The sequence below is a fragment of the Pseudophryne corroboree genome, chromosome 2 (genome assembly GCF_028390025.1).
Source record: "Pseudophryne corroboree isolate aPseCor3 chromosome 2, aPseCor3.hap2, whole genome shotgun sequence".
Lineage (NCBI taxonomy): Eukaryota > Metazoa > Chordata > Amphibia > Anura > Myobatrachidae > Pseudophryne > Pseudophryne corroboree.
The window spans coordinates 922,987,685-923,015,013 of NC_086445.1; the positions used below are offsets into that span (position 1 = coordinate 922,987,685).

A 27,329-nucleotide genomic window follows, 5' to 3' on the forward strand; every position below is an offset into this window, starting at 1 on the left:
AAATATGTGGATTCACCGATCCACATGTTTTTCACTCCTGCTGAATTTTTCGTCTAGGCGGAAAAACAACCTTGCTATTGAACAGGGTCCCCATTTGCCCTAAAAATAGCGAAAAGTCCAGGTTTTTCGCCTAGGAGAAAAAAAATGGACCTAACTGCACCCCCCCCCCCCATAGTGTGATTTCAATTAAGACATTCAATACACTATCTATTTTCCTATGTGCGTATCATCTCCTATTTACGCTATTTGCATGTCATTTCCTATACAAATCTGTTTATGAATGGGATTTCAATTACCTACAGGTAAATTCTTTTCTTGTAGTCCGTAGAGGATACTGGGAATCCATTTAGTACCATGGGGTATAGACGGGTCCACTAGGAGCCATGGGCACTATAGAAGTTTGATTAGGTGTGCTGACTCCTCCCTCTATGCCCCTCCTACCAGAATCAGTCTAGGAAACTGTGCCCAAGGAGATGGACATACTTTGAGAGAAGGATATAGAAAAGGAAAGTGGTGAGATTTCAAACCAGCACGACCATAACAAGAGGAAAGCCATGCTAACCAAAACTTGTAAATAGGAACAGCAACAGCTGAACCAAACAACATTACTTAACCAAGTAACAGTGCAGGAAGAACGAAGCACCGGGTGGGCGCCCAGTATCCCCTACGGATTACGAGAAAAGGATTTACCGGTAGGTAATTAAAATCCTATTTTCTCTTACGTCCTAGGGGCTACTGGGAATCCATTTAGTACCACGGGGAAGTACCACAGTTCCAAAACTGGGTGGGAGAGTGCTGAGGTTCCTGCAGAACTGATTGACCAAACTGAAGGTCCTCAGAGGCCAAAGTATCGAACTTGAAAAACTTAGAAAACGCATTCGAACCTGACCGAGTAGCTGCTCGGCAGAGCTGTAAAGCCGCGACACCCCGGGCAGCTGCCCAAGAAGCACCCACCGACCTAGTAGAGTGGGCCTGTACAGCTCTTGGAACTAGCAGACCTGCTGTGGAATAAGCATGCTGGATCGTGAGCCTGATCCAACGTGCAATTGACTGCTTTGAAGCAGGACACCCAATCTTATTAGGATCATAGAGAACGAACAGCAAGTCCGATTTCCTGAGACGAGCTGTTCACTTTACATACACCTTCAAAGCCCTCACAAAATCCAAAGACTTTGAAGTAGCAGAGGTGTCTGTAACAACCGGAACCACAATAGGTTGGTTGATGTGAAATGCGGACAGCACCATAGAAAGAAATTGCTAACGAGTCCTGAGTTTGGCTCTGTCCTCATTGAAAATAAGTAGGGGTTCTTGTAAGACAACGCCCCAAGTTCCAATACACGTCTTTCTGAAGCCAAGGCCAACAGTGTGACGGTCTTCCACATAAGGTACTTTACGTCTACCTCCTGTAAAGGTTCAAACCAGTCCGATTGGAGGAACTGCAGCACCAATTTGAGATTCCAAGGTGCCGTTGGAGGCACAAAGGGAGGTTGGATGTGCAGAACACCTTTCAAAAACGTCTGGACCTCAGGGAGAGAAGCCAATTGTTTCTGAAAGAAAATAGACAAGGCCGAAATCTGGACTTTAATGGAGCCTAGACGTAGGCCCACATCCACTCCCGACTGCAGAAAAAGCAGGAAACGTCCCAGATGAAATTCCACCGCAGAATACGGTCATTCCACTGCAGAATACGGTCTGCTCTCACACCAAGAGACATATTTCTTCCAGATACGATGGTAATGTTTAGACGTTACCCCCTTCCTGGCTTGGATCATAGTCGGGATGACCTTGTCAGGAATCCCTCCCGTGGCTAGAATCAGCCGTTCAACTTCCATGCCGTTAAACGTAGCCGCTGTAAGTCTTGATAGACGAACTGGCCCTGTTGCAGAAGATGCTCGTGAAGAGGTAGAGGCCACAGATCTATGATCAGCATCTTGAGAACATCTGCATACCAGGCCCTTCGTGGCCAGTCCGGAGCAATGAGGATTGCTTGAACATTTTCCATTTTCTTTCTTTTCTGGTAGACCCACAGAGTTGTCAGGGCGTCTACCGCCACTGCCTGTGAGTCTCTCGACCTGGAACAATACCGCTTGAGCATCTTGTTGAGTCGAGAGGCCATCATGTTGATTTGTGGATATCCCTAGCGACGCGTCAACCACTGGAATACCTCCGGGTGGAGGCCCCATTCCCCTGGGTGCAGGTCGTGTCTGCTGAGGAAGTCTGCTTCCCAGATGTCTAACCTCGGAATGAAGACCGCTGACAATGCCACTGAGAATTCATGACACCTCTGACATTGCAGCTCTGCTTTTCGTTCCGCCCTGTCAGTTTATGTACGTCACCGCCATCACATCATCCGACTGAACCTGAATGGCCTGATTTTGAAGAGGAAATGAGGCGTGCAGAACGGCATTGTAGATAGCCCTGAGTTCCAGTATGTTTATTGGAAGGACGACTTCCAGACTTGACCATATTCATTGAAACTGAACCCCCTGGGTGACTGCTCCCCAACCTCTGAGGCTTGCGTCTGTGGTTAGCAGAATCCAATTTTGAATCCTGAACCGCTGACCCTTGACTAGGTGAGAAGTTTGTGGCCACCACAGGAGGGAAATTCTGGCTTTTGGGGACAGACAAATCCTCTGTTGCATGTGAAGGTGCGATCCGGACCATTTGTCCAACAGATCCAGCTGGAAGGACCTTACATGAAACCTTCCATACTGAATCGCCTCGTAAGAGGCCACCATTTTCCCCAGAAGGCGTATGCACAGATGCACTGAGATCCGGGACAGCCCGAACCATCGACTGGATTACAATCACCTTTTCCAAGGAAAGGAATACTTTCTGAGACTCTGTGTCCAGTATCATTCCCAGGAAATGAAGCCTCTGCGTTGGTTCTAGGTGAGATTTTGGTAGGTTCAGAATCCAGCCGTGATCCAGGAGTAGTCTGGTTGAGATACCAATGTTCTCCCACAACTGCTCCCTGGACGGTGCCTTTATCAGAAGATAGTCCAGGTACGGAATTATATTCATTCCTCGTTTGCGGAGAAGTAACATCATCTCTGCCATCACTTTGGTGAACACCCTCGGTGCCGTGGAGAGACCAAATGGCAGGACCTGGAACTGGTAGTGACAGTTCTACAGATAAGCCTGATGAGGCGGCAAGATCGGAATGTGAAGGTACGCATCCTTGATATCCAGGGACACTAGGAATTCCCCCTCCTCCAGACCTGAGATCACCGCTCTCAGAGACTCCATCTTGAATTTGAACACTCGGGTTCAACGACTACAAACAAGCTGGAATAGTAACCATTGTTTTATAGATGAGGTGGAACTGGAACAATTACCTGGGTCTGTAACAGTTTTTGAATGGCATCCTGTAAGGTCATTCTTGACTCTTGTGAAACTGGTAAGCCTGATCTGAAGAATCTGTGAGGTGGGAGCGCCTGGAACTCCAGTCTGTAGCCCTGGGAGATAAAGTCTATGACCCAGGGATTCTGGCATGATCTTGTCTTGATGTGACTGAAGAATTTTAGTCGGGCTCCCACCTGCCAGTCTTCCAGGCATCGCGGTCAACCATCATGTGGAAGGTTTTGAGGAAGCAAGCCTGAGCTCTGTTCCTGTGAACCGGCAGAAGCTGGTTTTCGTGGTTTACCTCTAGCACCTCTGGAGGCAGTAGAAGAACCCCTAGCCTTGCCCCTAAACTCGGCAGTCCGAAAGCACTGTAAGTTGGATCCTGAATAGGTCTTCCTAGCTGGGGAAGTTGCAGAAGGTAGGTATGTGGATTTACCCGCAGTAGCTTTGGAGATCCATTTGTCTAGTTCATCTCCAAATAAGGCCTCTCCTGTGAAAGGAAGGCCTTCCACGCCTTTCCTGGAATCGGCAACCGCAGTCCACTGGCGTAGCCATAAGCCCCTGTGTGCCGACACTGCCATAGCTGTAGTGCATGCATTATGCAAGCCTATCTCTTTCATGGATTCCACCATAAAGTTCGCATAGTCCTGTATATGTTGCAGGGACAAAATAATCTCCCCTTGAGGTAAGGTATCTAGCCGTTCAATTAGATTACCCAACCATTTATCAATGGCTTGCGTAATCCACCTACATGCTATAGTGGATTTCCGGGCCACCCCAGCAGCTGTATACAAATATTTGAGCATAGTCTCAATTTTGCGATCAGCCATGTCCTTTAGGGAGGCTGCACCCAGGACAGGCAATACAATTTTTCGTGAGAGCCTGGAGACCGATGCATCCACTATTGGTGGATTCTCCCATTTTTTCCTAGCCACAGGAAGAAAAGGAAAAGATGATAACAACTGTTTAGGGATTTGAAATTTCTTATCTGGATTAACCCATGGTTCTTTACACAGGGTATTGAGATCCTTTGACACAGGAAAAGAAGCAGAGGATTTCTTCTTTATATTAAAATAAGATTCCTCACTCTCCTCTGTCACCTTATCAGGGATAATTAGAACTTCTCTGATAGCATCTATAAGAGCCTCTATTCCGTGCGACAGAGTACCCTCCCCCACCTCTGAGTCCACCTCACCCTCCTCCATGTCTGACCCCTCATCATCAGAGTCAGAGTGTAGGATATGGGCCAAGGAACGCTTTTGCAGACAAATGGCAGGGGACTGAGACGCTGGTTTGGGTACTGAGTCTTTTTTCATAAACTCAGTCATGGATTGTCTTAAGTATTGTGTCTCTTTCTCATTGCGAGATAACTTAGTAGAAATGATGGAAATCATTCCCCTAATGGAGTCCAACCATGTTGGTTCTGCCCCACTAGCCTGGGAAAGGATACTACACTGAGTACACACTACTGAAACCCCTGGAGAAGAGGAACACTGTGCCTTACATTAAACACACTCTTTGCCTGACATACTGCAGCAGTGACAGCACACAAACACACAGGAAAAGGTTAAAAGCACAATTAACCCACAAAGAGCCCTTCCAAGGAGACAAAGAGAGAGTATGGAACCAGCATACGGTGACCTTATCGCCAATGCCAAGCTTAGCCGGGACGCAGACTAAGTACCTAGATTAGGGACTTAGTACACTAATAAGTCGCTCACCCCACTATGACTCCCTGGTACCACTGAGGTAATCTGGAGTCTCTCCGGAGAAGCTGTGCGTCCCTGTCAGTCAGCGTCTGTGTCAGCTGCAGTAGGGAAAATGGTGCTGGTGAGCTGCTGGATCCGCTCATAGTGAAGCCCCGCCCTTTCAATGGCGCGCGGTCTTCTTGCTTTTCTTTATAGTGGGTGTATGTGTCTATGTGCATAAAATGGAGACAGACTTCTTTTATGGCTTTGTTGCCAGTCTGGGTACTGTGTACGCTGTAGTGTACACAGTCAGGAGACTCAGTCTGCCCCGTTTAGAAGCCATGCATCTCCGTATCCTCATGCTGCCATAATGGCCGGTGGCCCACTAACCGGGACGCCGGCTTAGTGCTCACCACTCTTCATTCTTCTGGCTCTGTTAGGGGTGGCGGCGTGCTGCGGGAACGTACGCTCACCGCGGTGGGGCTTGCGAATAGTTCCCTCAGGAGCTAGCGTCCGGCCAGCGGGGAACGGGACCATTAACCCTGAGAGAGGTTGGGCTGTTCCCCCCCCCCCCTAAGTCCCACGAAGCAGGCAGGCTGGTGCCATCAAGTCCTGCCTGAAAATAACAAACTTAGAAAACAAATGCAAGAAACTCTTCAGGAGCTTCCAGAGACGTGACCGGCTCCTCTGGGTACATTTTCTAAACTGAGTCTGGTAGGAGGGGCATAGAGGTGGGAGCCGGCACACCTAATCAAACTTCTATAGTGCCCATGGCTCCTAGTGGACCCGTCTATACCCCATGGTACTAAATGGATTCCCAGTATCCACTAAGACATAAGAGAAATTATATTTTTAGTTTTTGCCTCATGGTAAGTCTGTCTCTGCAAAACAGTCATTATGTGAGGTTAAGAAGACTTGTGATCATCAATGGCACCTGTACAGCAAAGGATGGATATTTTACTAACCAGTCTAGGTTGCCAAATATCCATGGCATGCAGGGAAGCCACTGCTTTATTCACAGCTGTAAAGTTGTGCTGTCTTTATACATAAAGGTGTCCTACAGAGGATTGGGCAGGCTCCATGTAGTGTTTGTTGAATCACATTATATTGCACTGTTTACATTGAATTGTAGAAAACTAGTATTTGTAAGTCTCGAAGATCTGCAGTAGTGCTGTAACACTACACTGATTATCACTATAGCTATGAATCCGAGATCTGCAGTAGAGCTGTAACACTAAACTGATTATCACTATGACTATGAATCCAGGATCTGCAGTAGTGCTGTAACTCTACACTGATCACTATGACTATGAATACGAGATCTGCAGTAGTGCTTGAACACTACGATGATTATCACTATGAATCCGAGATCTGCAGTAGTGCTGTAACACTACACTGATTAAACGTAATATTTCCAAAACAGAGTTAATTATATTTCCACCGGCCAATAGCAGTTACCAACCTGATATTTCTATTACTGTTGAGAACTCTACAATCAACCCTACACCACAAGCTCGCTGCCTAGGTGTCAAACTTGACTCAGAACTGTCCTTTGCTCCCCACATTCTATCTGTCTCAAAATCATGTTACATGCATCTAATAAACATATCCAAAATACGTTCATACCTTACACAAGACACTGCTACAACCCTAATCCATGCTCTCATTATCTTCCGCATTGATTATTGCAAAAGTCTTCTTACTGGTCTTACTAAGAAGAGACTCTCACCATTACAATCCATTCTGAATGCAGCTGCGAGGCTAATATTACTAGCTAGACGTTCATCGTCTGCAGACCCACTTTGTTAGTCCCTCCACTGACTATCTGTATTCTACCGTATTCAATATAAAAATAAGATTTTACTCACCGGTAATTCTATTTCTCGTAGTCCGTAGTGGATGCTGGGTACTCCGTAAGGACCATGGGGAATAGACGGGCTCCGCAGGAGACTGGGCACTCTAAAGAAAAGATTAGGTACTACATCTGGTGTGCACTGGCTCCTCCCTCTATGCCCCTCCTCCAGACCTCAGTTAGGGAAACTGTGCCCGGAAGAGCTGACATTACTAGGAAAGGATTTGGAATCCAGGGTAAGACTCATACCAGCCACACCAATCACACCGTACAACTTGTGATAATTATACCCAGTTAACAGTATGAACAACAACTGAGCCTCATTAAACTGATGGCTCAGAACAAAAAGCCCTATAGTTAAGCAATAACTATATACAAGTATTGCAGAATTCCGCACTTGGGACGGGCTCCCAGCATCCACTACGGACTACGAGAAATAGATTTACCGGTGAGTAAAATCTTATTTTCTCTGACGTCCTAGTGGATGCTGGGTACTCCGTAAGGACCATGGGGATTATACCAAAGCTCCCAAACGGGCGGGAGAGTGCGGATGACTCTGCAGCACCGAATGAGCAAACTCAAGGTCCTCCTCAGCCAGGGTATCAAACTTGTAGAATTTTGCAAACGTGTTTGATCCCGACCAAGTAGCTGCTCGGCAAAGTTGTAAAGCCGAGACCCCTCGGGCAGCCGCCCAAGAAGAGCCCACCTTCCTCGTGGAATGGGCTTTTACAGATTTAGGATGCGGCAATCCAGCCGCAGAATGTGCAAGTTGAATCGTGCTACAGATCCAGCGAGCAATAGTCTGCTTAGAAGCAGGAGCACCCAGCTTGTTGGGTGCATGCAGGATAAACAGCGAGTCAGTTTTTCTGACTCTAGCCGTCCTGGAAACATAGATTTTCAGGGCCCGGACTACGTCCAGCAACTTGGAAGCCTCCAAGTCCCGAGTAGCCGCAGGCACCACAATAGGTTGGTTCAAATGAAACGCTGATACCACCTTAGGGAGAAATTGGGGACGAGTCCTCAATTCTGCTCTGTCCATATGGAAGATCAGATAGGGGTTTTTACATGACAAATCCGCCAATTCTGACACACGCCTAGCCGAAGCCAAGGCCAAAAGCATGACCACTTTCCACGTGAGATATTTCAACTCCACGGTCTGAAGTGGCTCAAACCAATGTGATTTTAGGAAATCCAACACAACGTTGAGATCCCAAGGTGCTACTGGGGGCACAAAAGGGGGCTGAATATGCAGCACTCCCTTAACAAACGTCTGAATTTCAGGCAGTGAAGCCAGTTCTTTTTGAAAGAAAATAGACAGGGCCGAAATCTGGACTTTAATGGATCCCAATTTTAGGCCCATAGTCACTCCTGACTGTAGGAAGTGCAGATATCGACCCAGCTGAAATTCTTCTGTTGGGGCCTTCATAGCCTCACACCAAGCAACATATTTTCGCCATATGCGGTGATAATGTTTTGCTATCACATCCTTCCTAGCTCTTATCAGCGTAGGAATGACTTCAACCGGAATGCCCTTTTCCATCAGGATCCGGCGTTCAACCGCCATGCCGTCAAACGCAGCCGCGGTAAGTCTTGGAACAGACAGGGCCCCTGCTGTAGCAGGTCCTGTCTGAGAGGCAGAGGCCAAGGGTCCTCTGAGATCATTTCTTGTAGTTCCGGGTACCAAGTCCTTCTTGGCCAATCCGGAACGATGAGTATAGTTCTTACTCCTCTCTTTCTTATTATCCTCAGTACCTTTGGTATGAGAGGAAGAGGAGGGAACACATAAACCGACTGGTACACCCACGGTGTCACTAGAGCGTCCACAGCTATCGCCTGAGGGTCCCTTGACCTGGCGCAATATCTTTTTAGCTTTTTGTTGAGGCGGGACGCCATCATGTCCACCTGTGGCCTTTCCCAACTATTTACAATCAGCTGGAAGACTTCTGGATGAAGTCCCCACTCTCCCGGGTGGAGGTCGTGCCTGCTGAGGAAGTCTGCTTCCCAGTTGTCCACTCCCGGAATGAACACTGCTGACAGTGCTATCACGTGATTTTCCGCCCATCGGAGAATCCTTGTGGCTTCTGCCATCGCCATCCTGCTTCTTGTGCCGCCCTGTCGGTTTACATGGGCGACCGCCGTGATGTTGTCTGACTGAATCAGCACCGGCTGGTTTTGAAGCAAGGGTTTTGCCTGACTTAGGGCATTGTAAATGGCCCTTAGTTCCAGAATATTTATGTGTAGGGAAGCTTCCTGACTCGACCATTGTCCTTGGAAGTTTCTTCCCTGAGTGACTGCCCCCCAACCTCGGAGGCTTTCATCCGTGGTCACCAGGATCCAGTCCTGTATGCCGAATCTGCGGCCCTCGAGAAGATGAGCACTCTGCAGCCACCACAGCAGAGACACCCTGGCCCTCGGGGACAGGGTGATCAGCCGATGCATCTGAAGATGCGATCCGGACCACTTGTCTATCAGATCCCACTGAAAGATCCGTGCATGGAACCTGCCGAATGGAATTGCCTCGTAAGAAGCTACCATCTTTCCCAGGACTCGCGTGCAGTGATGCACCGACACCTGTTTTGGTTTTAGGAGGTCTCTGACCAGAGATGACAACTCCTTGGCCTTCTCCTCCGGGAGAAACACCTTCTTCTGTTCTGTGTCCAGAATCATACCCAGGAAAAGCAGACGCGTCGTAGGAACCAGCTGTGACTTCGGGATATTCAGAATCCAGCCGTGCTGTTGTAGCACTTCCTTGCTACTCCAACCAACAACTGCTCCCTGGACCTAGCCTTTATAAGGAGATCGTCCAAGTACGGGATAATTATAACTCCCTTCTTTCGAAGGAGTATCATCATTTCGGCCATTACTTTGGTAAATACCCTCGGTGCCGTGGACAGACCAAACGGCAACGTCTGGAATTGGTAATGGCAGTCCTGTACCACAAAACGGAGGTACACCTGGTGAGGTGGGTAAATGGGGACATGTAGGTAAGCATCCTTGATGTCCAGTGATACCAATGTAATCCCCCTCTTCCAGGCTTGCAATAACCGCCCTGAGCGATTCCATTTTGAACTTGAACTTCCTTATATAAGTGTTCAAGGATTTCAAATTTAGAATGGGTCTCACCGAACCGTCTGGTTTCGGTACCACAAACATTGTGGAATAGTAACCCCGTCCCTGTTGAAGGAGGGGAACTTTTATTATCACCTGCTGGAGGTACAGCTTGTGAATTGCCGCCAGTACTACCTCCCTGTCCTGGGGAGTAGCTGGCAAGGCTGATTTGAGGTAACGGCGAGGGGGAGACGTCTCGAATTCCAGCTTGTATCCCTGAGATACCACTTGTAGAACCCAGAGATCCACCTGTGAGCGAACCCACTGGTCGCTGAAGTTCCGGAGACGGGCCCCCACCGCACCTGGCTCCACATGTGGAGCCCCAGCGTCATGCGGTGGACTTAGTGGAAGCAGGGGAGGATTTTTGTTCTTGGGAACTGGCTGTATGGTGCAGCTTTTTCCCTCTACACCTGCCTCTGGGCAGAAAGGACGCGCCTCTATCCCGCTTGCCTTTCTGAGGCCGAAAGGACTGTACTTGATAATACGGTGCTTTCTTAGGCTGTGAGGGAACCTGAGGTAAAAAAGTCGACTTCCCAGCTGTTGCTGTGGATACGAGGTCCGAAAGACCGTCCCCAAACAATTCCTCACCCTTATAAGGCAAAATTTCCATGTGCCTTTTAGAATCAGCATCACCCGTCCACTGCCGAGTCCATAATACTCTCCTGGCAGAAATGGACATCGCATTAATTCTAGATGCCAGCCGGCAAATGTCCCTCTGTGCATCTCTCATATATAAGACTACGTCTTTAATATGCTCTATGGTTAGCAATATAGTGTCCCTGTCAAGGGAATCAATGTTATCAGACAGGGAATCAGACCACGCTGCTGCAGCACTGCACATCCATGCTGAAGCAATAGTATAGTACCTGAGTGTGTATACACAGACTTCAGGATAGCCTCCTGCTTTCTATCTGCAGGCTCCTTTAAGGCGGCCGTATCCTGAGACGGCAGTGCCACCTTTTTTGATAAGCGTGTGAGCGCTTTGTCCACCTTAGGGGATGTCTCCCAGCGTAACCTATCCGTTGGCGGGAAAGGGTACGCCATTAGTAACCGCTTAGAAATTACTAGTTTCTTATCTGGGGAACCCCACGCTTCTTCACACAATTCGTTTAACTCATCAGATGGGGGAAAAGTCACTGGCTGCTTTTTCTCCCCAAACATAATACCCTTTTTTGTGGTAACCGGGTTAATGTCAGAAATGTGCAACACATTTTTCATTGCCGTAATCATACATCGGATGGCCCTAGTGGATTGTATATTTGTCTCATCCTCGTCGACACTGGAGTCCGACTCCGTGTCGACATCTGTGTCAGCCATCTGAGGTAGCGGGCGTTTTTGAGCCCCTGACTGCCTCTAAGATGCCTGGGCAGGCGCGGGCTGAGATGCCGGCTGTCCCAAAGCTGCGTCATCGAACCTTTTATGTTAGGAGTTGACACTGTCGGTTAATACCTTCCACATATCCATCCACTCAGGTGACGGCCCCGCAGGGGGCGACATCACACTTATCGGCACCTGCTCCGCCTCCACGTAAGCGTCCTCATCAAACATGTCGACACAGCCATACCGACACACCGCACACACACAGGGAATGCTCTGACTGAGGACAGGACCCCACAAAGTCCTTTGGGGAGACAGAGAGAGAGTATGCCAGCACACACCACAGCGCTATATAATCAGGGATTTACACTAACAAAAGCGATTTTCCCTATAGCTGCCTTTATATATAGTTTTGCGCCTAAATTTAGTGCCCCCCCTCTCTTTTTTACCCTTGATGTCTGGAAACTGCAGGGGAGAGCCTGGGGAGCTGTCTTCCAGCGGAGCTGTGAAGAGAGAATGGCGCCGGTGTGCTGAGGAAGATAGCCCCGCCCCCTTATCGGCGGGCTTCTCCCACTTTTTTATCTGTATAATGGCGGGGGATTATGCACATATACAGCTTAAAAGCTGTATTATATGCCAATTTGCCATGTAAGGTACTGTAATTGCTGCCCAGGGCGCCCCCCCCCCAGCGCCCTGCACCCATCAGTGACCGGAGTGTGTGGTGTGCATAGGGAGCAATGGCGCACAGCTGCAGTGCTGTGCGCTACCTTAATGAAGACCGAAGTCTTCAGCCGCCGATTTTCTCCGGTTTCTTCCGTCTTCTGGCTCTTCAAGGGGGACGGCGGCGCGGCTCCGGGAACGGACGATCGAGGTCGGGCCCTGTGTTCGATCCCTCTGGAGCTAATGGTGTCCAGTAGCCTAGAAGCACAAGCTAGCTGCAAGCAGGTAGGTTTGCTTCTCTCCCCTAAGTCCCACGTAGCAGTGAGTCTGTTGCCAGCAGATCTCACTGAAAATAAAAAACCTAAGAAATACTTTTCTTTCTAGGAAGCTCAGGAGAGCCCCTAGAGTGCATCCAGCTCTGGCCGGGCACAGATTCTAACTGAGGTCTGGAGGAGGGGCATAGAGGGAGGAGCCAGTGCACACCAGATGTAGTACCTAATCTTTTCTTTAGAGTGCCCAGTCTCCACTAGGACGTCAGAGAAATAGAGCCCGTCTATTCCCCATGGTCCTTACGGAGTACCCAGCATCCACTAGGACGTCAGAGAAATACAGTTACTAACACACAAGGTTATTAACCATACTACACCAACATACATCTCTTCGCTTATCTCAAACTATCTCCCAACCCGGCCCCTTCGCTCTTCACTAGATCTATGTCTCTCGTCCACACTCATTACTTGCTCCCATGCACGATAACAGGACTTTCTTTGGAGCTGCACCCACTCTGTGGAATGCCCTACCACGTACAATAAGACCTTCCTCTAGTTTTCAAACCTTGAAGCGTTCCCTGAAAACTCACCTATTCAGACAAGCTTATCAAATTCCAGAACCGCTCACTTTACCTTCATAGCTTTCCTATCCAATTATATTCCCACAGTACAGTCCACATTTATCCTCACATATTTTCTTTCTTCAGTCTCCTCTCCCCCTGACTCTTGTTCATCACTGCTGTGATGTGATATCATGCAGCCCACCAAGAACCTTTACAATCTGATGGACAACTATGCAATAGATAGCACCTATCCTTGTGTATCAATGCCTATTTCCCCATAGATTGTAAGCTTGCGAGCAGGGCCCTCCGTCCTTCCTCTATGACTGTTTGTTTTTACCCAGTTTTGTCTTCTAATTGTGTCTAGTTGTAAAGTGCAACGGAATTTGCTGCGCTATATAAGAAACTGTCAATAAATAAATTATCACTATGACTAGCTATTTGTTCCCAATATAATACTCTTTTGTTATCCATCTCTTCAATATGTCTTTGCAGCTTCCCTTACTATCAGTCTTTCCATGATGCATGTGTAATTGTCTGCAACAAGAGGAAAACAAACACTTCAGCAATGCAAATGGAAAGATAGCCCCAACTGTTCTGTAATGACAAACCAATTGCAAAATTCACAATCAAACAGACATACTCAGCGACGGACTGGGCTATGAATTCTGCCCTGGCATGTGCACGGGCGCCATTTACAGGGGCGTGCCGGCACTAAAGTTGAGGGCGTGCTGCGAGTCAGGGGGGGCGTGGACTCGCGGCACGCCTCCATTTCTACAGAGACGGGAGGGGAGGCGGGGTAGCGTCCAGAGCAGAGAGCCGGAGGCTGCGCTGCGCGCAGCTTTCCCTGCTCTCTGCCTGATAGGACTGGCACACAAGCTCATCGGCCCTTCTGGCTTTTGCCAGAAGTGCCAGATGGGCAGTCCGGCCCTGGACATACTGTATGTGAAGTTACTCAAGCCGTCACATATTTAAAGGTTTCTGACGATTTAATGACACAATTATAGTCAGTACAAAACCAAGTGTGTTCTGTATTCAATATAATTACCCCTTAAATAGGTGGAATTAGAGTATTCTTGTATACGGTCTCTAAATAAAACTGATAAATACAGGAATAATCCGAAAACACAACTCCAATAACACTAATCTCTGCCATGTCTGGAGGCTTATTGATATCACTGCATAAGGAATTCATAACATGTCCCTTAGCTGTATTTCCAAGGCTCTCCATATCGTTCAGTACCTGTATTCTGTCTGCTATTGTAAAAGCTGCAGCGTCATTCATTAGTATAAGTGCTGCTTTACAGTCTTATACAATTCTAACATTGTCAAAGGACGTCTGTGCCATTTCCCAAGCATCATACAAATAAGCCACTGTCTGACGGTCTGCAGCTACTTCAAATAAGATAAGTGCAAGGGAATATAATAACAATTCATTATGTCTATTTTTATTTTATGCTAATTTTCTTTTAGCTTTTCTCCAGCTTTATTTAATGAATTACAAAAGTACTACTTTACACCTTGTTGTACAGGACACTGCTTGTAAAATAGTGGTGAGATTCCAGCCACAAAAGCTGAAGTGCAGTTATGTCGCAGTATATTATACACAACCCCCGTTCTTCTCTGTCTTACGGTTATTGTGAAGAGAGGTGACAGCAACTCTAAAGCTAGACATATTGGGAGAAACGGTAGATAATCTGAGATCAAAATCCCTCTATACGTTATCAATAGTTATTTTTAAAACACAGATATATTATGCTGAGCTTTACTGTCATTCACATAAGTCCCTGGTCCAGTGGAGCTTACAATCTATGGGGGTTATTCAGAGATGAACGCAGATCACCCAGATCTGCGTTCATCTCCGCACATGCTGGGAGCCGCCCAGCACAGGGCAAGTCCGTACAGTATGTGTGAGGCTGCCCCCCGATGCGTCCGCAATTAGACTGCGGAGGCATCGGAAATAAGGTTGACTCCTGCCAGCACAGCCTGGCTGCCGCTGTTTTCCCGGCAACCCCCCCACAACGCCATAACTCTGCCCCCGCAACACCCGCGGCTGTCAATCACATTGCAGCCACATCCTTCAGGGATGCAGCCATAATGTGTAAGGTCGCACATGCGCACAACTGTCGTCTGCGTCCAGGTCTGAATGAGGGCCTATATTCCCTACCACATAGACACACATACACATATACATTAGGGTTCATTTTTTTTGTTAGAAGCCAATTCAACTACCAGTTTGTTTTTGAGTGTGAAAGCAATCCGGGATACCCAGATCAAACCCACACACACATGGAGAATACACAAACTCCACACAGATAGTGAGTTGGTTAGGAACTGAACTCATGACCTACCCCAGTTTATGAGGCAGTAATACTAACCGCTATGATAACCGTTTTATCAGGCTATAATGAGCTTATAATTGTGATTCTGTCTTGCGTTCTCATATAAATCACTATAATACATAGCATGTATTTGCTGGACTTCATTAAGATCATTTTCATTACAGAATTTAATGTAAATACTACTAAACCCTCTAATTACAGAAATTTCTTTAGGAAACCATGAGTTTCATTATACACAGCAGGCAGCAATGAGTGGCCCTTGGAAGACACTTCTGCTGCCATTCCCTTTTTTCTACCTCTCCTCTAAATAAATGTCTGACTGAAGACCTTCTATCTACAGATGTGAAGAGGAACGGTGCAGATGGAAGGTAAGGACCTGATTAAGGTTTAACATGGGCAGAGAGATATAGATTTGGGTGGATTATAATGTTTCTGTGCAGGGTAAATACTGCCTGCTTTATTTTTTACACTGTTATTTAGATTTCAGTTTGAATACACCGCACCCAAATCTAACTCTGTGCACATCTGGCCCACCTGCAGTGTGCTTTTTTGCTTTGCTAACAAACCTGAGACTGGCACGGGCAGTTATTTTCAGCATGCTATACAACACATGCAGGAGAAGACAATGGTGTGACTGGTTGTTTAACTGCTCTTTGTAGCAAGACTAACAGAGGGCCTAGGGCGTCATTCCGAGTTGATCGCTCGCTAGCTACCTTTAGCAGATGTGCAAACGCATAGTCGCCACCCACGGGAGAGTGTATTTTCGCTTTGCAAGTGTGCGAGCGCGTGTGCAGCCGAGCGGAACGAAAAAGTTTTTTGCAGTTTCTGAGTAGCTCTGGACTTACTCAGCCCTTGTGATCACTTCAGCCTGTCCAGTCCCGGAATTGACGTCAGACACCCGCCCTGCAAACACCTGGACACGCCTGCGTTTTTTCAAACACTCCCTGAGAAAGGTCAATTGACACCCATAAACGTCCTTTTCCTGTCAATCTCCTTGCGATCGGCTGTGCGAATGGATTCTTCGTTAAATCCATCGCCCAGCAACGATTCGCTTTGTACCCATATGACGCGCCTGCGCATTGTGGTGCATACGCATGTGCAGTAGTAACCTGTTTGCTGTGCTGCGGAAAACGGCAGCGAGCGATCAACTCGGAATGAACCCCCTAATCCAGACATGATCGTAGCAGCAAATTTGTTAGCAGTTGGGCAAAACCATGTGCACTGCAGGGGAGGCAGATATAACATGTGCAGAGAGAGTTAGATTTGGGAGGGTTATTTTGCTTCTGTGCAGGGTAAATACTGGCTGCTTTATTTTTACACTGCAATTTAGATTTCAGTTTGAACACACCACACCCAAATCTAACTCTCTCTGCACATGTTATATCAGCCTCCCCCCCCCCCCCCCCCCCCCTGCAGTGCACATGGTTTTGCCCATCTGCTAACAAATTTGCTGCTGCGATCAGGTCTGAATTACCCCTAGAGTGCGATACAATATAAGCCTATCTGTACAATTTCTCAGCTAAATATATGTGGTCTAAGTGAGCCAGTAAACAATGTTATAATATACACGCTCTTTTCTTAGTCTCATCTCCTTGGTTCCGGTATGAATGGCCGACAATGTTAAGGTCGACAGTCATCAGGTCGACCACTAATGATCAACATTGACATGGTCGACATGGACAAATGGTCGGCACATGAAAGGTCAACACATAAAAAGGTCGACGTGGATTTTTTTAACGGTTTTTGGTATAATTTTTTCCGTAACATGACCAGGAACCCCAATTAGTGTACCGCGTCCCCTTGCATGGCTCGCTTCGATAGCCATGCTGCGGGCAAGGTGCCTCGCTGGGCTCGGCACAGGTTACTATTCCCAATCGTAGTCCACGGGGATAGAAAAGTATGAACAGTTAAAAATCTAATTTTGTATAAAAAAAAGTAATGTCGACCTTTTCATGTGTCGACCATTTCTCCATGTAGACCATTAGTGATCGACCTAATGAGTGTCGACCTTAACACTGTCGACCATCTGAACGGATACCCATCTCTTTCACCACTTGATAATCAAATTTGTCTCCAATGCTGAAGCCAAAGTGGCTGAGTTTTTTTACATAGATCTCGGAGCATTTTGTTCTCCTGAAAAATGGCTGTCACATGTACAGTACAGTATTATTAAGTCAGTAATAGAGACACAATGTAAGACGGAGGTTAATTCACCTGAAACTGATGTTCTGCTTTATTACCCTCAGCAGAATAAACAAACCTAGAGCTCTAATATGCCACTGTCAGGTATTTTACGGAAAATGACAGATTTTTGCACACAAAAAAGTACAGATCTTTACAGATTGTGTACGCACAAAGGGACTGTTTGCGATTGAGACAAACTGTATCAGATAGTTTTGGAAACAAGCTAGGCGTTCCAGGGCAGTGACAGCGAGGTGGCTAGAACGCAGAGATGGACCATATTATGGCCATGTTACGGGAGTGTCGTGGTCATGTCGCTGAGGTGTTTGTGTACACAGGCGCTCATTCATTCATATTGTAGGCCATACTCAGATAGAAAATCTGCACTTTCCATAGGGCTGCTGTAAGTTTTAATTGGTACAACCGATGGTGTGGTCTGAAGATACCCCAGGTGATGTTACAGCATCTACAGATGCTGAATGTGGTCATCTCTGATCTCAGACCTTGCACATTCATCAGGACCATCATGTGCTACCACTGAATATTTGTATTGCTGTATTTCATTAAACAGTGTTAAATGCATCTAAAGTTACGTATAAAAATTAATACAACCCTGTCAAAATCCTTAAAAGTTTCAAAGCAATGGGAATCCCGTTCACTCAGGGAAGGCAACCATACTGCGACATTACCACCTCGACAACTATATATATATATATATATATATATATATATATATATATATCAATCTAAGGGGCCCTTTAATCAATGAGATTTAGCTATTTAAAACTTGCTGTGTATGATACATGGTGCTCCAGCGAATCAGCTCCTAACTGCCAGGTTTTTTAAAAACATCAGTTAGGAGCTGATTGGCTGGAGCACCATTTATCATAACGCAGCGAGTTTTACATAGCGTAGTGAAAATTGTGCCCCTAAATAACACATCAGTTATATCATATGGCAAAGGTTAGAACTCATTTACAGCCTGCTCTGTGACATACCTGAAACAGTCTGCGTGCCAATCAGACGCCAAAGCCTGCAGGTAGCGACCATCATAGATACTGAGTCCGCAACTAGCACACACTGGCAGCTCATTACCTGGGGAACAGCAGAGAGAATACGTTAATGTAAATAGCATAAAATGCAAAACTTTTAATTTAGCTAGAAACACCCAACCCCCCCCCCCTTTCTGCAATTCTCAGAAACCTGTGTATTAACAGCTTCATCCAAGTATCTCTGTGGAATGTACATGGTACTTTATGTGATCGCATGTCTAAATGGAAACGCAGCTGATCTTGTGGTTATGGTGAGTGTATATGCCTTAAGGTGCATACACACGGTGAGATTCGGGCTAACCCAGATTCTCACTATGCGACAGGGGCTAGGTCGGCATCGCAAGCACATAATGACTGTGCTTGCGATACTGGCTCTGTGCGATTTTGGCTAAGTGCCAATTTTGACTATCTTTTCTATGAGATAGTCAAAACTGACTTGCCTGCACAGTCTATCTAGGCTTGCGATGCCGACCGTGCAGGACCGCGCATCGGCATTGCATCGGGATCGCAAGGTGACTTTCACCTTGTGATTTGCACTAACTTTTCTTACGATTTTAACTAAATAGTCAATATCGTAAGAAAATATCTCACCGTGTGTACACACCATAAATGCTTATTACTTGTCTAACATGTTTCTTTTGGTTTCTATCCTGCAATGTTCTGCTTTGTATTATCATTTCTATATACTGTACTATATTTCTTGTTATATCTTTAGAGCTGCGGCCCTCTTGTAGCGCCTCAAAAATGAAGGATAATAATATAAATTACAATTAGATCTGATGTTACGATGGTGCAGGACTATTGTTTTGAGAGCCATGTGTTTATAAGGTCATAGGATTTCCACCCACTTAAAAAAAAAAAACTTTTAAAGAGGATTTAAGTAGAATAATGTGAGAGATAACAAAGATTAAACTGCATATAATTTACTATACCGCCCAGCGTGTATGCAGCCGAAGATGGTCTCGGCCATGCATGCAGCTCAGTTTGGACTCATCGTCCAAAACTGTATGGTCCGGCTGGCCGCGGCATGACATCACTGTGCGATATCGCTAGTGATAACACACAGTGTATATGCCCGAGCACATCGCCTAGTGTGTACCCACCTTAACACTTTAGAATAATTTAATAATAAAGAATGTATGCACAAAGCAAATTCCCTTATTTTGATTCAAAAAATACTCGGTTGTCTTGATTTAACCCAGTTAAAAAACTTTAACTTGGATTTTGTTCAGGAAATTAACAACATAAAGTGGTCCGAAGATGGTAAATACAGTATATGCCAACAGAGTCTAAAGTTTGACTATGGTTATAATTATGCATTTAATTCCATAAAATGAGGTAGAAGCAAAGTAGTTGGGCTACTTCTCCACTTTTCCCCTTCCCTACCCTTTAGAAGGTTGATACATTTTCCCCTAAGGGGTCTGTTCACAAATTCTTATCTTTTCTGCAAGAAAAAAACAAACGGTCTTTTTCGCAATTTTTTGCTTGAATTTTTTTTAGGGGGGCAATTCAATTAATGCCCTTTTTTCTAGGGAAAATGTACCCGTTTTCGTGCAAAACACACAGGATCCGGGACGAGTTCCTGGATCCATGTGTTTTCGTGACTGCGGCCATGAAAAAACTGCACTTATCTGGGCTTTTCTTCTTTCTTCAGACAGGTGAAACAAAATCTCTGATAATGCCGGCTATCGACGTCAATTGAATTACACCCTGGGGATCAATCAATTAACTGCCGTAATTGTATGTATATTTCTGTAGAGTGAGATTTACTGGGTGATTGGAATTTTACAGTACTATATATATCAGATAATAAAACTTAGACTGGCTTGACACAAATTATGGCTCACAAACTTTTGGGCATCTGTAAAAAAATAGGATTTTAATATCTACCTGTAAATCCTTTTCTCTTAGTCCGTAGAGGATGCTGGGGATGCTTCAAGAACCATGGGGTATAGACGGGATCCGCAGGAGACATGGGCACACTATAAGATTTTGAATGGGTGTGAACTGGCTCATCTCTCTATGCCCCTCCTCCAGACTCCAGTTATAGGAACTGTGCCCAGGGAGACGGACACTTCAAGGAAAAGGATTTATTTAATTATTTTAAACTAAGGTGAGATACATACCAGCTCACAACACCAACACGCCGTACAACATGGCATTCAACAACAACGCATGCAACGGCATGACCAATAACAGTCACAGATTGACTGAACTCAACGCAACATGAGCGTAACTATAACCAAACTGCAGATACAGCGCGCACTGGGACGGGCGCACAGCATCCTCTACGGACTAAGAGAAAAGGATTTACCGGTAGGTATTAAAATAAGAATTTACTTACCGATAATTCTATTTCTCATAGTCCGTAGTGGATGCTGGGACTCCGTCAGGACCATGGGGAATAGCGGGCTCCGCAGGAGACAGGGCACATCTAAATAAAGCTTTTAGGATCACATGGTGCGTACTGGCTCCTCCCCCTATGACCCTCCTCCAAGCCTCAGTTAGGTACTGTGCCCGGACGAGCGTACACAATAAGGAAGGATCTTGAATCCCGGGTAAGACTCATACCAGCCACACCAATCACACCGTACAACTTGTGATCTGAACCCAGTTAACAGTATGATAACAAAAAACGAAGTAGCCTCTGAAAAGATGGCTCACAACAATAGTAATAACCCGATCTTTGTAACAATAACTATGTACAAGTATTGCAGACAATCCGCACTTGGGATGGGCGCCCAGCATCCACTACGGACTATGAGAAATAGAATTATCGGTAAGTAAATTCTTATTTTCTCTAACGTCCTAGTGGATGCTGGGACTCCGTCAGGACCATGGGGATTATACCAAAGCTCCCAAACGGGCGGGAGAGTGCGGATGACTCTGCAGCACCGAATGAGAGAACTCCAGGTCCTCCTTAGCCAGAGTATCAAATTTGTAAAATTTTACAAACGTGTTCTCCCCTGACCACGTAGCTGCTCGGCAAAGTTGTAATGCCGAGACCCCTCGGGCAGCCGCCCAAGATGAGCCCACTTTCCTTGTGGAGTGGGCCTTTACAGATTTAGGCTGTGGCAGGCCTGCCACAGAATGTGCAAGTTGGATTGTGCTACAGATCCAACGTGCAATCGTCTGTTTAGACGCAGGAGCACCCATCTTGTTGGGTGCATACAATATAAACAACGAGTCAGATTTTCTGACTCCAGCTGTCCTTGAAATATATATTTTTAATGCTCTGACAACGTCCAGTAACTTGGAGTCCTCCAAGTCGCTAGTAGCCGCAGGCACCACAATAGGCTGGTTCAAGTGAAAAGCCGAAACCACCTTAGGGAGAAAATGAGGACGTGTCCGCAGTTCTGCCCTGTCCGAATGGAAAATCAGATATGGGCTTTTGTATGATAAAGCCGCCAACTCTGAAACTCTCCTGGCTGAAGCCAGGGCCAATAGCATGGTTACCTTCCATGTAAGGTATTTTAAATCTACCGATTTTAGAGGCTCAAACCAATGAGATTTGAGAAAATTCAAAACTACGTTCAAATCCCACGGTGCCACTGGAGGCACTATTGGGGGTTGTATATGTAGTACACCTTTGACAAAAGTTTGTACTTCAGGCACTGATGCCAATTCCTTCTGGAAGAAGATTGATAAGGCCGAAATTTGAACTTTAATGGACCCCAATTTTAGGCCCATAGACAATCCTGCTTGCAGGAAATGTAAGAATCGACCCAATTGAAATTCTTCCGTTGGAGCCTTCTTGGCCTCACACCACGCAACATATTTCCGCCAAATGCGGTGATAATGTTGTACAGTCACTTCCTTTCTAGCCTTAATCAAGGTAGGAATAACTTCCTCTGGAATGCCCTTTTCTTTTAGAATCCGGCGTTCAACCGCCATGCCGTCAAACGCAGACGCGGTAAGTCTTGGAACATACAAGGTCCCTGCTGAAGCAGATCCCTTCTTAGAGGTAGAGGCCACGGATCCTCCGTGAGCATCTCTTGAAGTTCCGGATACCAAGTTCTTCTTGGCCAGTCCGGAGCCACCAGTATTGTTCTTACTCCTCTTTTCCGTATAATTCTCAGTACCTTTGGTATGAGAGGCAGAGGAGGGAACACATACACTGACTGGTACACCCACGGTGTTACCAGAGCGTCCACAGCTATTGCCTGAGGGTCTCTTGACCTGGCGCAATATCTGTCCAATTTTTTGTTGAGGCGAGACGCCATCATGTCCACCTTTGGTTTTTCCCAACGGTTCACAATCACGTGGAAGACTTCTGGATGAAGTCCCCACTCTCCCGGGTGAAGGTCGTGTCTGCTGAGGAAGTCTGCTTCCCAGTTGTCCACTCCCGGGATGAACACTGCTGACAGTGCTATGACATGATTCTCCGCCCAGCGCAGAATCCTTGCAGCTTCTGTCATTGCTCTTCTGCTTCTCGTGCCGCCTTGTCGGTTTACGTGGGCGACTGCCGTGATGTTGTCCGACTGGATCAACACCGGCTGACCCTGAAGCAGCGATTTTGCCAGGCTTAGAGCATTGTAGATCGCTCTTAGCTCCAGTATATTTATGTGAAGGGACGTCTCCAGGTTTGACCACACGCCCTGGAAGTTTCTTCCCTGTGTGACTGCTCCCCAGCCTCGTAGGCTGGCATCCGTAGTCACCAGGACCCAGTCCTGTATGCCGAATCTGCGGCCCTCTAACAGATGGGCACTCTGCAACCACCACAGGAGAGACAACCTTGTTCTTGGTGACAGTGTTATCCGCTGATGCATGTGCAGATGCGATCCGGACCATTTGTCCAGCAGATCCCACTGAAATGTCCGTGCATGGAATCTGCCGAATGGAATCGCTTCGTAAGAAGCCACCATCTTTCCCAGGACTCTTGTGCATTGATGTACTGACACAGTTCCTGGTTTTAGGAGGTTCCTGACAAGTTCGGATAACTCCCTTGCTTTCTCCTCCGGGAGAAACACCTTTTTCTGAACCGTGTCCAGAATCATTCCCAGGAACAGCAGACGAGTTGTCGGGGTCAATTGAGATTTTGGAAGATTCAGAATCCACCCGTGTTGCTGAAGCACTACCTGGGTTAGTGCTACACCGACTTCCAGCTGTTCTCTGGACTTTGCCCTTATCAGGAGATCGTCCAAGTAAGGGATAATTAATACGCCTTTTCTTCGTAGAAGAACCATCATTTCGGTCATTACCTTGGTAAAGACCCGAGGGGCCGTGGACAAACCAAACGGCAGCGTTTGAAACTGATAATGACAGTCTTGTATCACGAACCTGAGATACCCTTGGTGTGAGGGGTAAATTGGGACATGCAGATAAGCATCTTTTATGTCCAGGGACACCATGAAGTCCCCTTCTTCCAGATTCGCTATCACTGCTCTGAGTGACTCCATCTTGAACTTGAATTTCTGTATGTACAGGTTCAAGGATTTCAGGTTTAGAATAGGTCTTACCGAACCGTCCGGCTTCGGTACCACAAATAGTGTGGAATAATACCCCATCCCCTGTTGTAGGAGGGGTACCTTGACTATCACCTGCTGAGAATACAGCTTGTGAATGGCTTCCAAAACCGACGTCCTTTCTGAGGGAGACGTTGGTAAAGCAGACTTTAGGAACCGGCGAGGGGGAGACCTTTCGAACTCCAACATGTAACCCTGAGATAATATCTGCAGGATCCACGGGTCCACTTGTGAGCGAGCCCACTGATTGCTGAAAATCTTGAGTCGACCCCCCACCGCTCCTGAGTCCGCTTGTAAAGCCCCAGCGTCATGCTGATGGCTTTGTAGAACCCGGGGCGGGCTTCTGGTCCTGGGCAGGGGCTGCTTGCTGCCCTCTCTTACCCTTTCCTCTGCCTCGCGGCAGATAAGACTGTCCTTTTGGTCGCTTGTTTTTATAGGAGCGAAAGGACTGCGGCTGAAAAGACGGTGTCTTTTTCTGTTGGGAGGGGGTCTGAGGTAAAAAAGTGGATTTGCCGGCAGTTGCCGTGGCCACCAGGTCCGAAAGACCGACCCCAAATAATTCCTCTCCTTTATATGGCAATACTTCCATATGCCTTTTGGAATCCGCATCACCTGACCACTGTCGCGTCCATAAACTTCTTCTGGCAGATATGGACATCGCGCTTACTCTTGATGCTAGAGTACAAATATCTCTCTGAGCATCTCGCATATAAAGAAAAGCATCCTTTAATTGCTCTAGAGTCAATAAAATACTGTCCCTATCCAGGGTATCAATATTTTCAGTCAGAGAATCCAACCACACTACCCCAGCACTGCACATCCAGGCTGAGGCTATTGCCGGTCGCAGTATAACACCAGTATGTGTGTATATACTCTTCAGTGTAGTTTCCAGCCTCCTATCTGCTGGATCCTTGAGGGCGGCCGTATCAGGAGACGGCAACGCCACTTGCTTTGATAAACGTGTGAGCGCCTTATCCACCCTAGGGGGTGTTTCCCAGCGCGCCCTAACCTCTGGTGGGAAAGGGTATAATGCCAATAACTTCTTGGAAATTAGCAGTTTTCTATCTGGGTTAACCCACGCTTCGTCACACACGTCATTCAATTCCTCTGATTCTGGAAAAGCTACAGGTAGTTTTTTCACCCCCCACATAATACCCCTTTTTGAGGTACCAGCAGTATCAGAGATCTGCAAAGCCTCCTTCATTGCCGTGATCATATAACGTGTGGCCCTATTGGAAAATACGTTTGTTTCTTCACCGTCGACACTAGATTCATCTGTGTCGGTACCCGTGTCGACTGACTGAGGTAAGGGACGTTTTACAGCCCCTGACGGTGTCTGAGACGCCTGAGCCGGTACTAACTGGTTTTCCGGCCGTCTCATTTCGTCAACTGACTTTTGTAATGTGCTAACATTATCACGTAATTCCATAACTAAAGCCATCCATTCCGGTGTCGACTCCCTAGGGGGTGACATCACCATTACCGGCAATTGCTCTGCCTCCACACCAACATCGTCCTCATACATGTCGACACACACGTACCGACACTCAGCAGCCACACAGGGAATGCTCTAATCGAAGACAGGACCCTCTTAGCCCTTTGGGGAGACAGAGGGAGAGTTTGCCAGCACACACCAAAAACGCTATAAATGTATATAAACAACCCTAGAAGGTGTTGTTTTTGATATAAGCGCTTTTAATATATCAATATCGCCAAATTATGCCCCCCTTCTCTTTGTTACCCTGTTTCTGTAGTGCAGTGCAGGGGAGAGTCCTGGGAGCCTTCCTCACCAGCGGAGCTGAGCAGGAAAATGGCGCTGAGTGCTGAGGAGAATAAGCTCCGCCCCTTTTTCGGCGGGCTTTTCTCCCGGGTTTTAAGAAAACTGGCCTGGGTTAAATACATACATATAGCCTTAATGGCTATATGTGATGTATTTATTTTGCCACTAAAGGTATTTAATATTGCTGCCCAGGGCGCCCCCAGCAGCGCCCTGCACCCTCCGTGACTGAATCAGTGAGACGTGTAGCAACAATGGCGCACAGCTGCAGTGCTGTGCGCTACCTTCATGAAGACTGAGGAGTCTTCTGCCGCCTGCTTTCCGGACCTCCGTCTTCAGCGTCTGTAAGGGGGATCGGCGGCGCGGCTCCGGGACGAACCCCAGGAGGACCTGTGTTCCGACTCCCTCTGGAGCTAAGTGTCCAGTAGCCTAAGACTCCAATCCATCCTGCACGCATGTGAGTTGGAAATCTCTCCCCTAAGTCCCTCGATGCAGTGATCCTGTTGCCAGCAGGATTCACTGAGATTTAAACCTAAAAAAACTTTTTCTAAGCAGCTCTTTAGGAGAGCCACCTAGATTGCACCCTTCTCGGACGGGCACAAAAACCTAACTGAGGCTTGGAGGAGGGTCATAGGGGGAGGAGCCAGTACGCACCATGTGATCCTAAAAGCTTTATTTAGATGTGCCCTGTCTCCTGCGGAGCCCGCTATTCCCCATGGTCCTGACGGAGTCCCAGCATCCACTAGGACGTTAGAGAAAATAAGAATTTACTTACCGATAATTCTATTTCTCGTAGTCCGTAGTGGATGTTGGGCACTCCGTAAGGACCATGGGGATAGCGGCTCCGCAGGAGACTGGGCACAAAAGTAAAGCTTTAGGACTACCTGGTGTGCACTGGCTCCTCCCCCTATGACCCTCCTCCAAGCCTCAGTTAGGATACTGTGCCCGGACGAGCGTACACAATAAGGAAGGATTTATGAATCCCGGGTAAGACTCATACCAGCCACACCAATCACACCGTACAACTTGTGATCTGAACCCAGTTAACAGCATGATAACAGAGGAGCCTCTGGATAGATGGCTCACAACAACAATAACCTGATTTAGTTAACAATAACTATATACAAGTATTGCAGACAATCCGCACTTGGGATGGGCGCCCAGCATCCACTACGGACTACGAGAAATAGAATTATCGGTAAGTAAATTCTTATTTTCTCTGACGTCCTAGTGGATGCTGGGAACTCCGTAAGGACCATGGGGATTATACCAAAGCTCCCAAACAGGCGGGAGAGTGCGGATGACTCTGCAGCACCGAATGAGAGAACTCCAGGTCCTCCTCAGCCAGGGTATCAAATTTGTAGAATTTAGCAAACGTGTTTGCCCCTGACCAAGTAGCTGCTCGGCAAAGTTGTAAAGCCGAGACCCCTCGGGCAGCCGCCCAAGATGAGCCCACCTTCCTTGTGGAGTGGGCTTTTACAGATTTTGGCTGTGGCAGGCCTGCCACAGAATGTGCAAGCTGAATTGTATTACAAATCCAACGAGCAATAGTCTGCTTAGAAGCAGGAGCACCCAGCTTGTTGGGTGCATACAGGATAAACAGCGAGTCAGATTTTCTGACTCCAGCCGTCCTGGAAAGATATATTTTCAGGGCCCTGACTACGTCCAACAACTTGGAGTCCTCCAAGTCACTAGTAGCCGCAGGTACCACAA

The 27,329-nt window shown here is 46.9% G+C and overlaps 1 protein-coding gene and 1 long non-coding RNA gene across 2 annotated transcripts in view; one reads left to right on the plus strand and one right to left on the minus strand.

Moving 5' to 3' along the window:
• LOC135050061 (uncharacterized) overlaps positions 1 to 20,155 on the plus strand; it is a 46,854-nt gene extending 26,699 nt beyond the window's left edge. The window contains exons 2-3 of the long non-coding RNA XR_010241536.1: positions 15,482 to 15,509; positions 20,029 to 20,155. This is a non-coding gene — a long non-coding RNA (uncharacterized LOC135050061). The remainder of the gene's footprint in view (positions 1 to 15,481; positions 15,510 to 20,028) is intronic.
• LIMK1 (LIM domain kinase 1) overlaps positions 1 to 27,329 on the minus strand; it is a 255,805-nt gene that overhangs the window by 137,078 nt on the left and 91,398 nt on the right. The window contains exon 2 of the mRNA XM_063956172.1: positions 18,321 to 18,417. Within this exon, the coding sequence (XP_063812242.1) occupies positions 18,321 to 18,417 (97 nt within the window). The remainder of the gene's footprint in view (positions 1 to 18,320; positions 18,418 to 27,329) is intronic.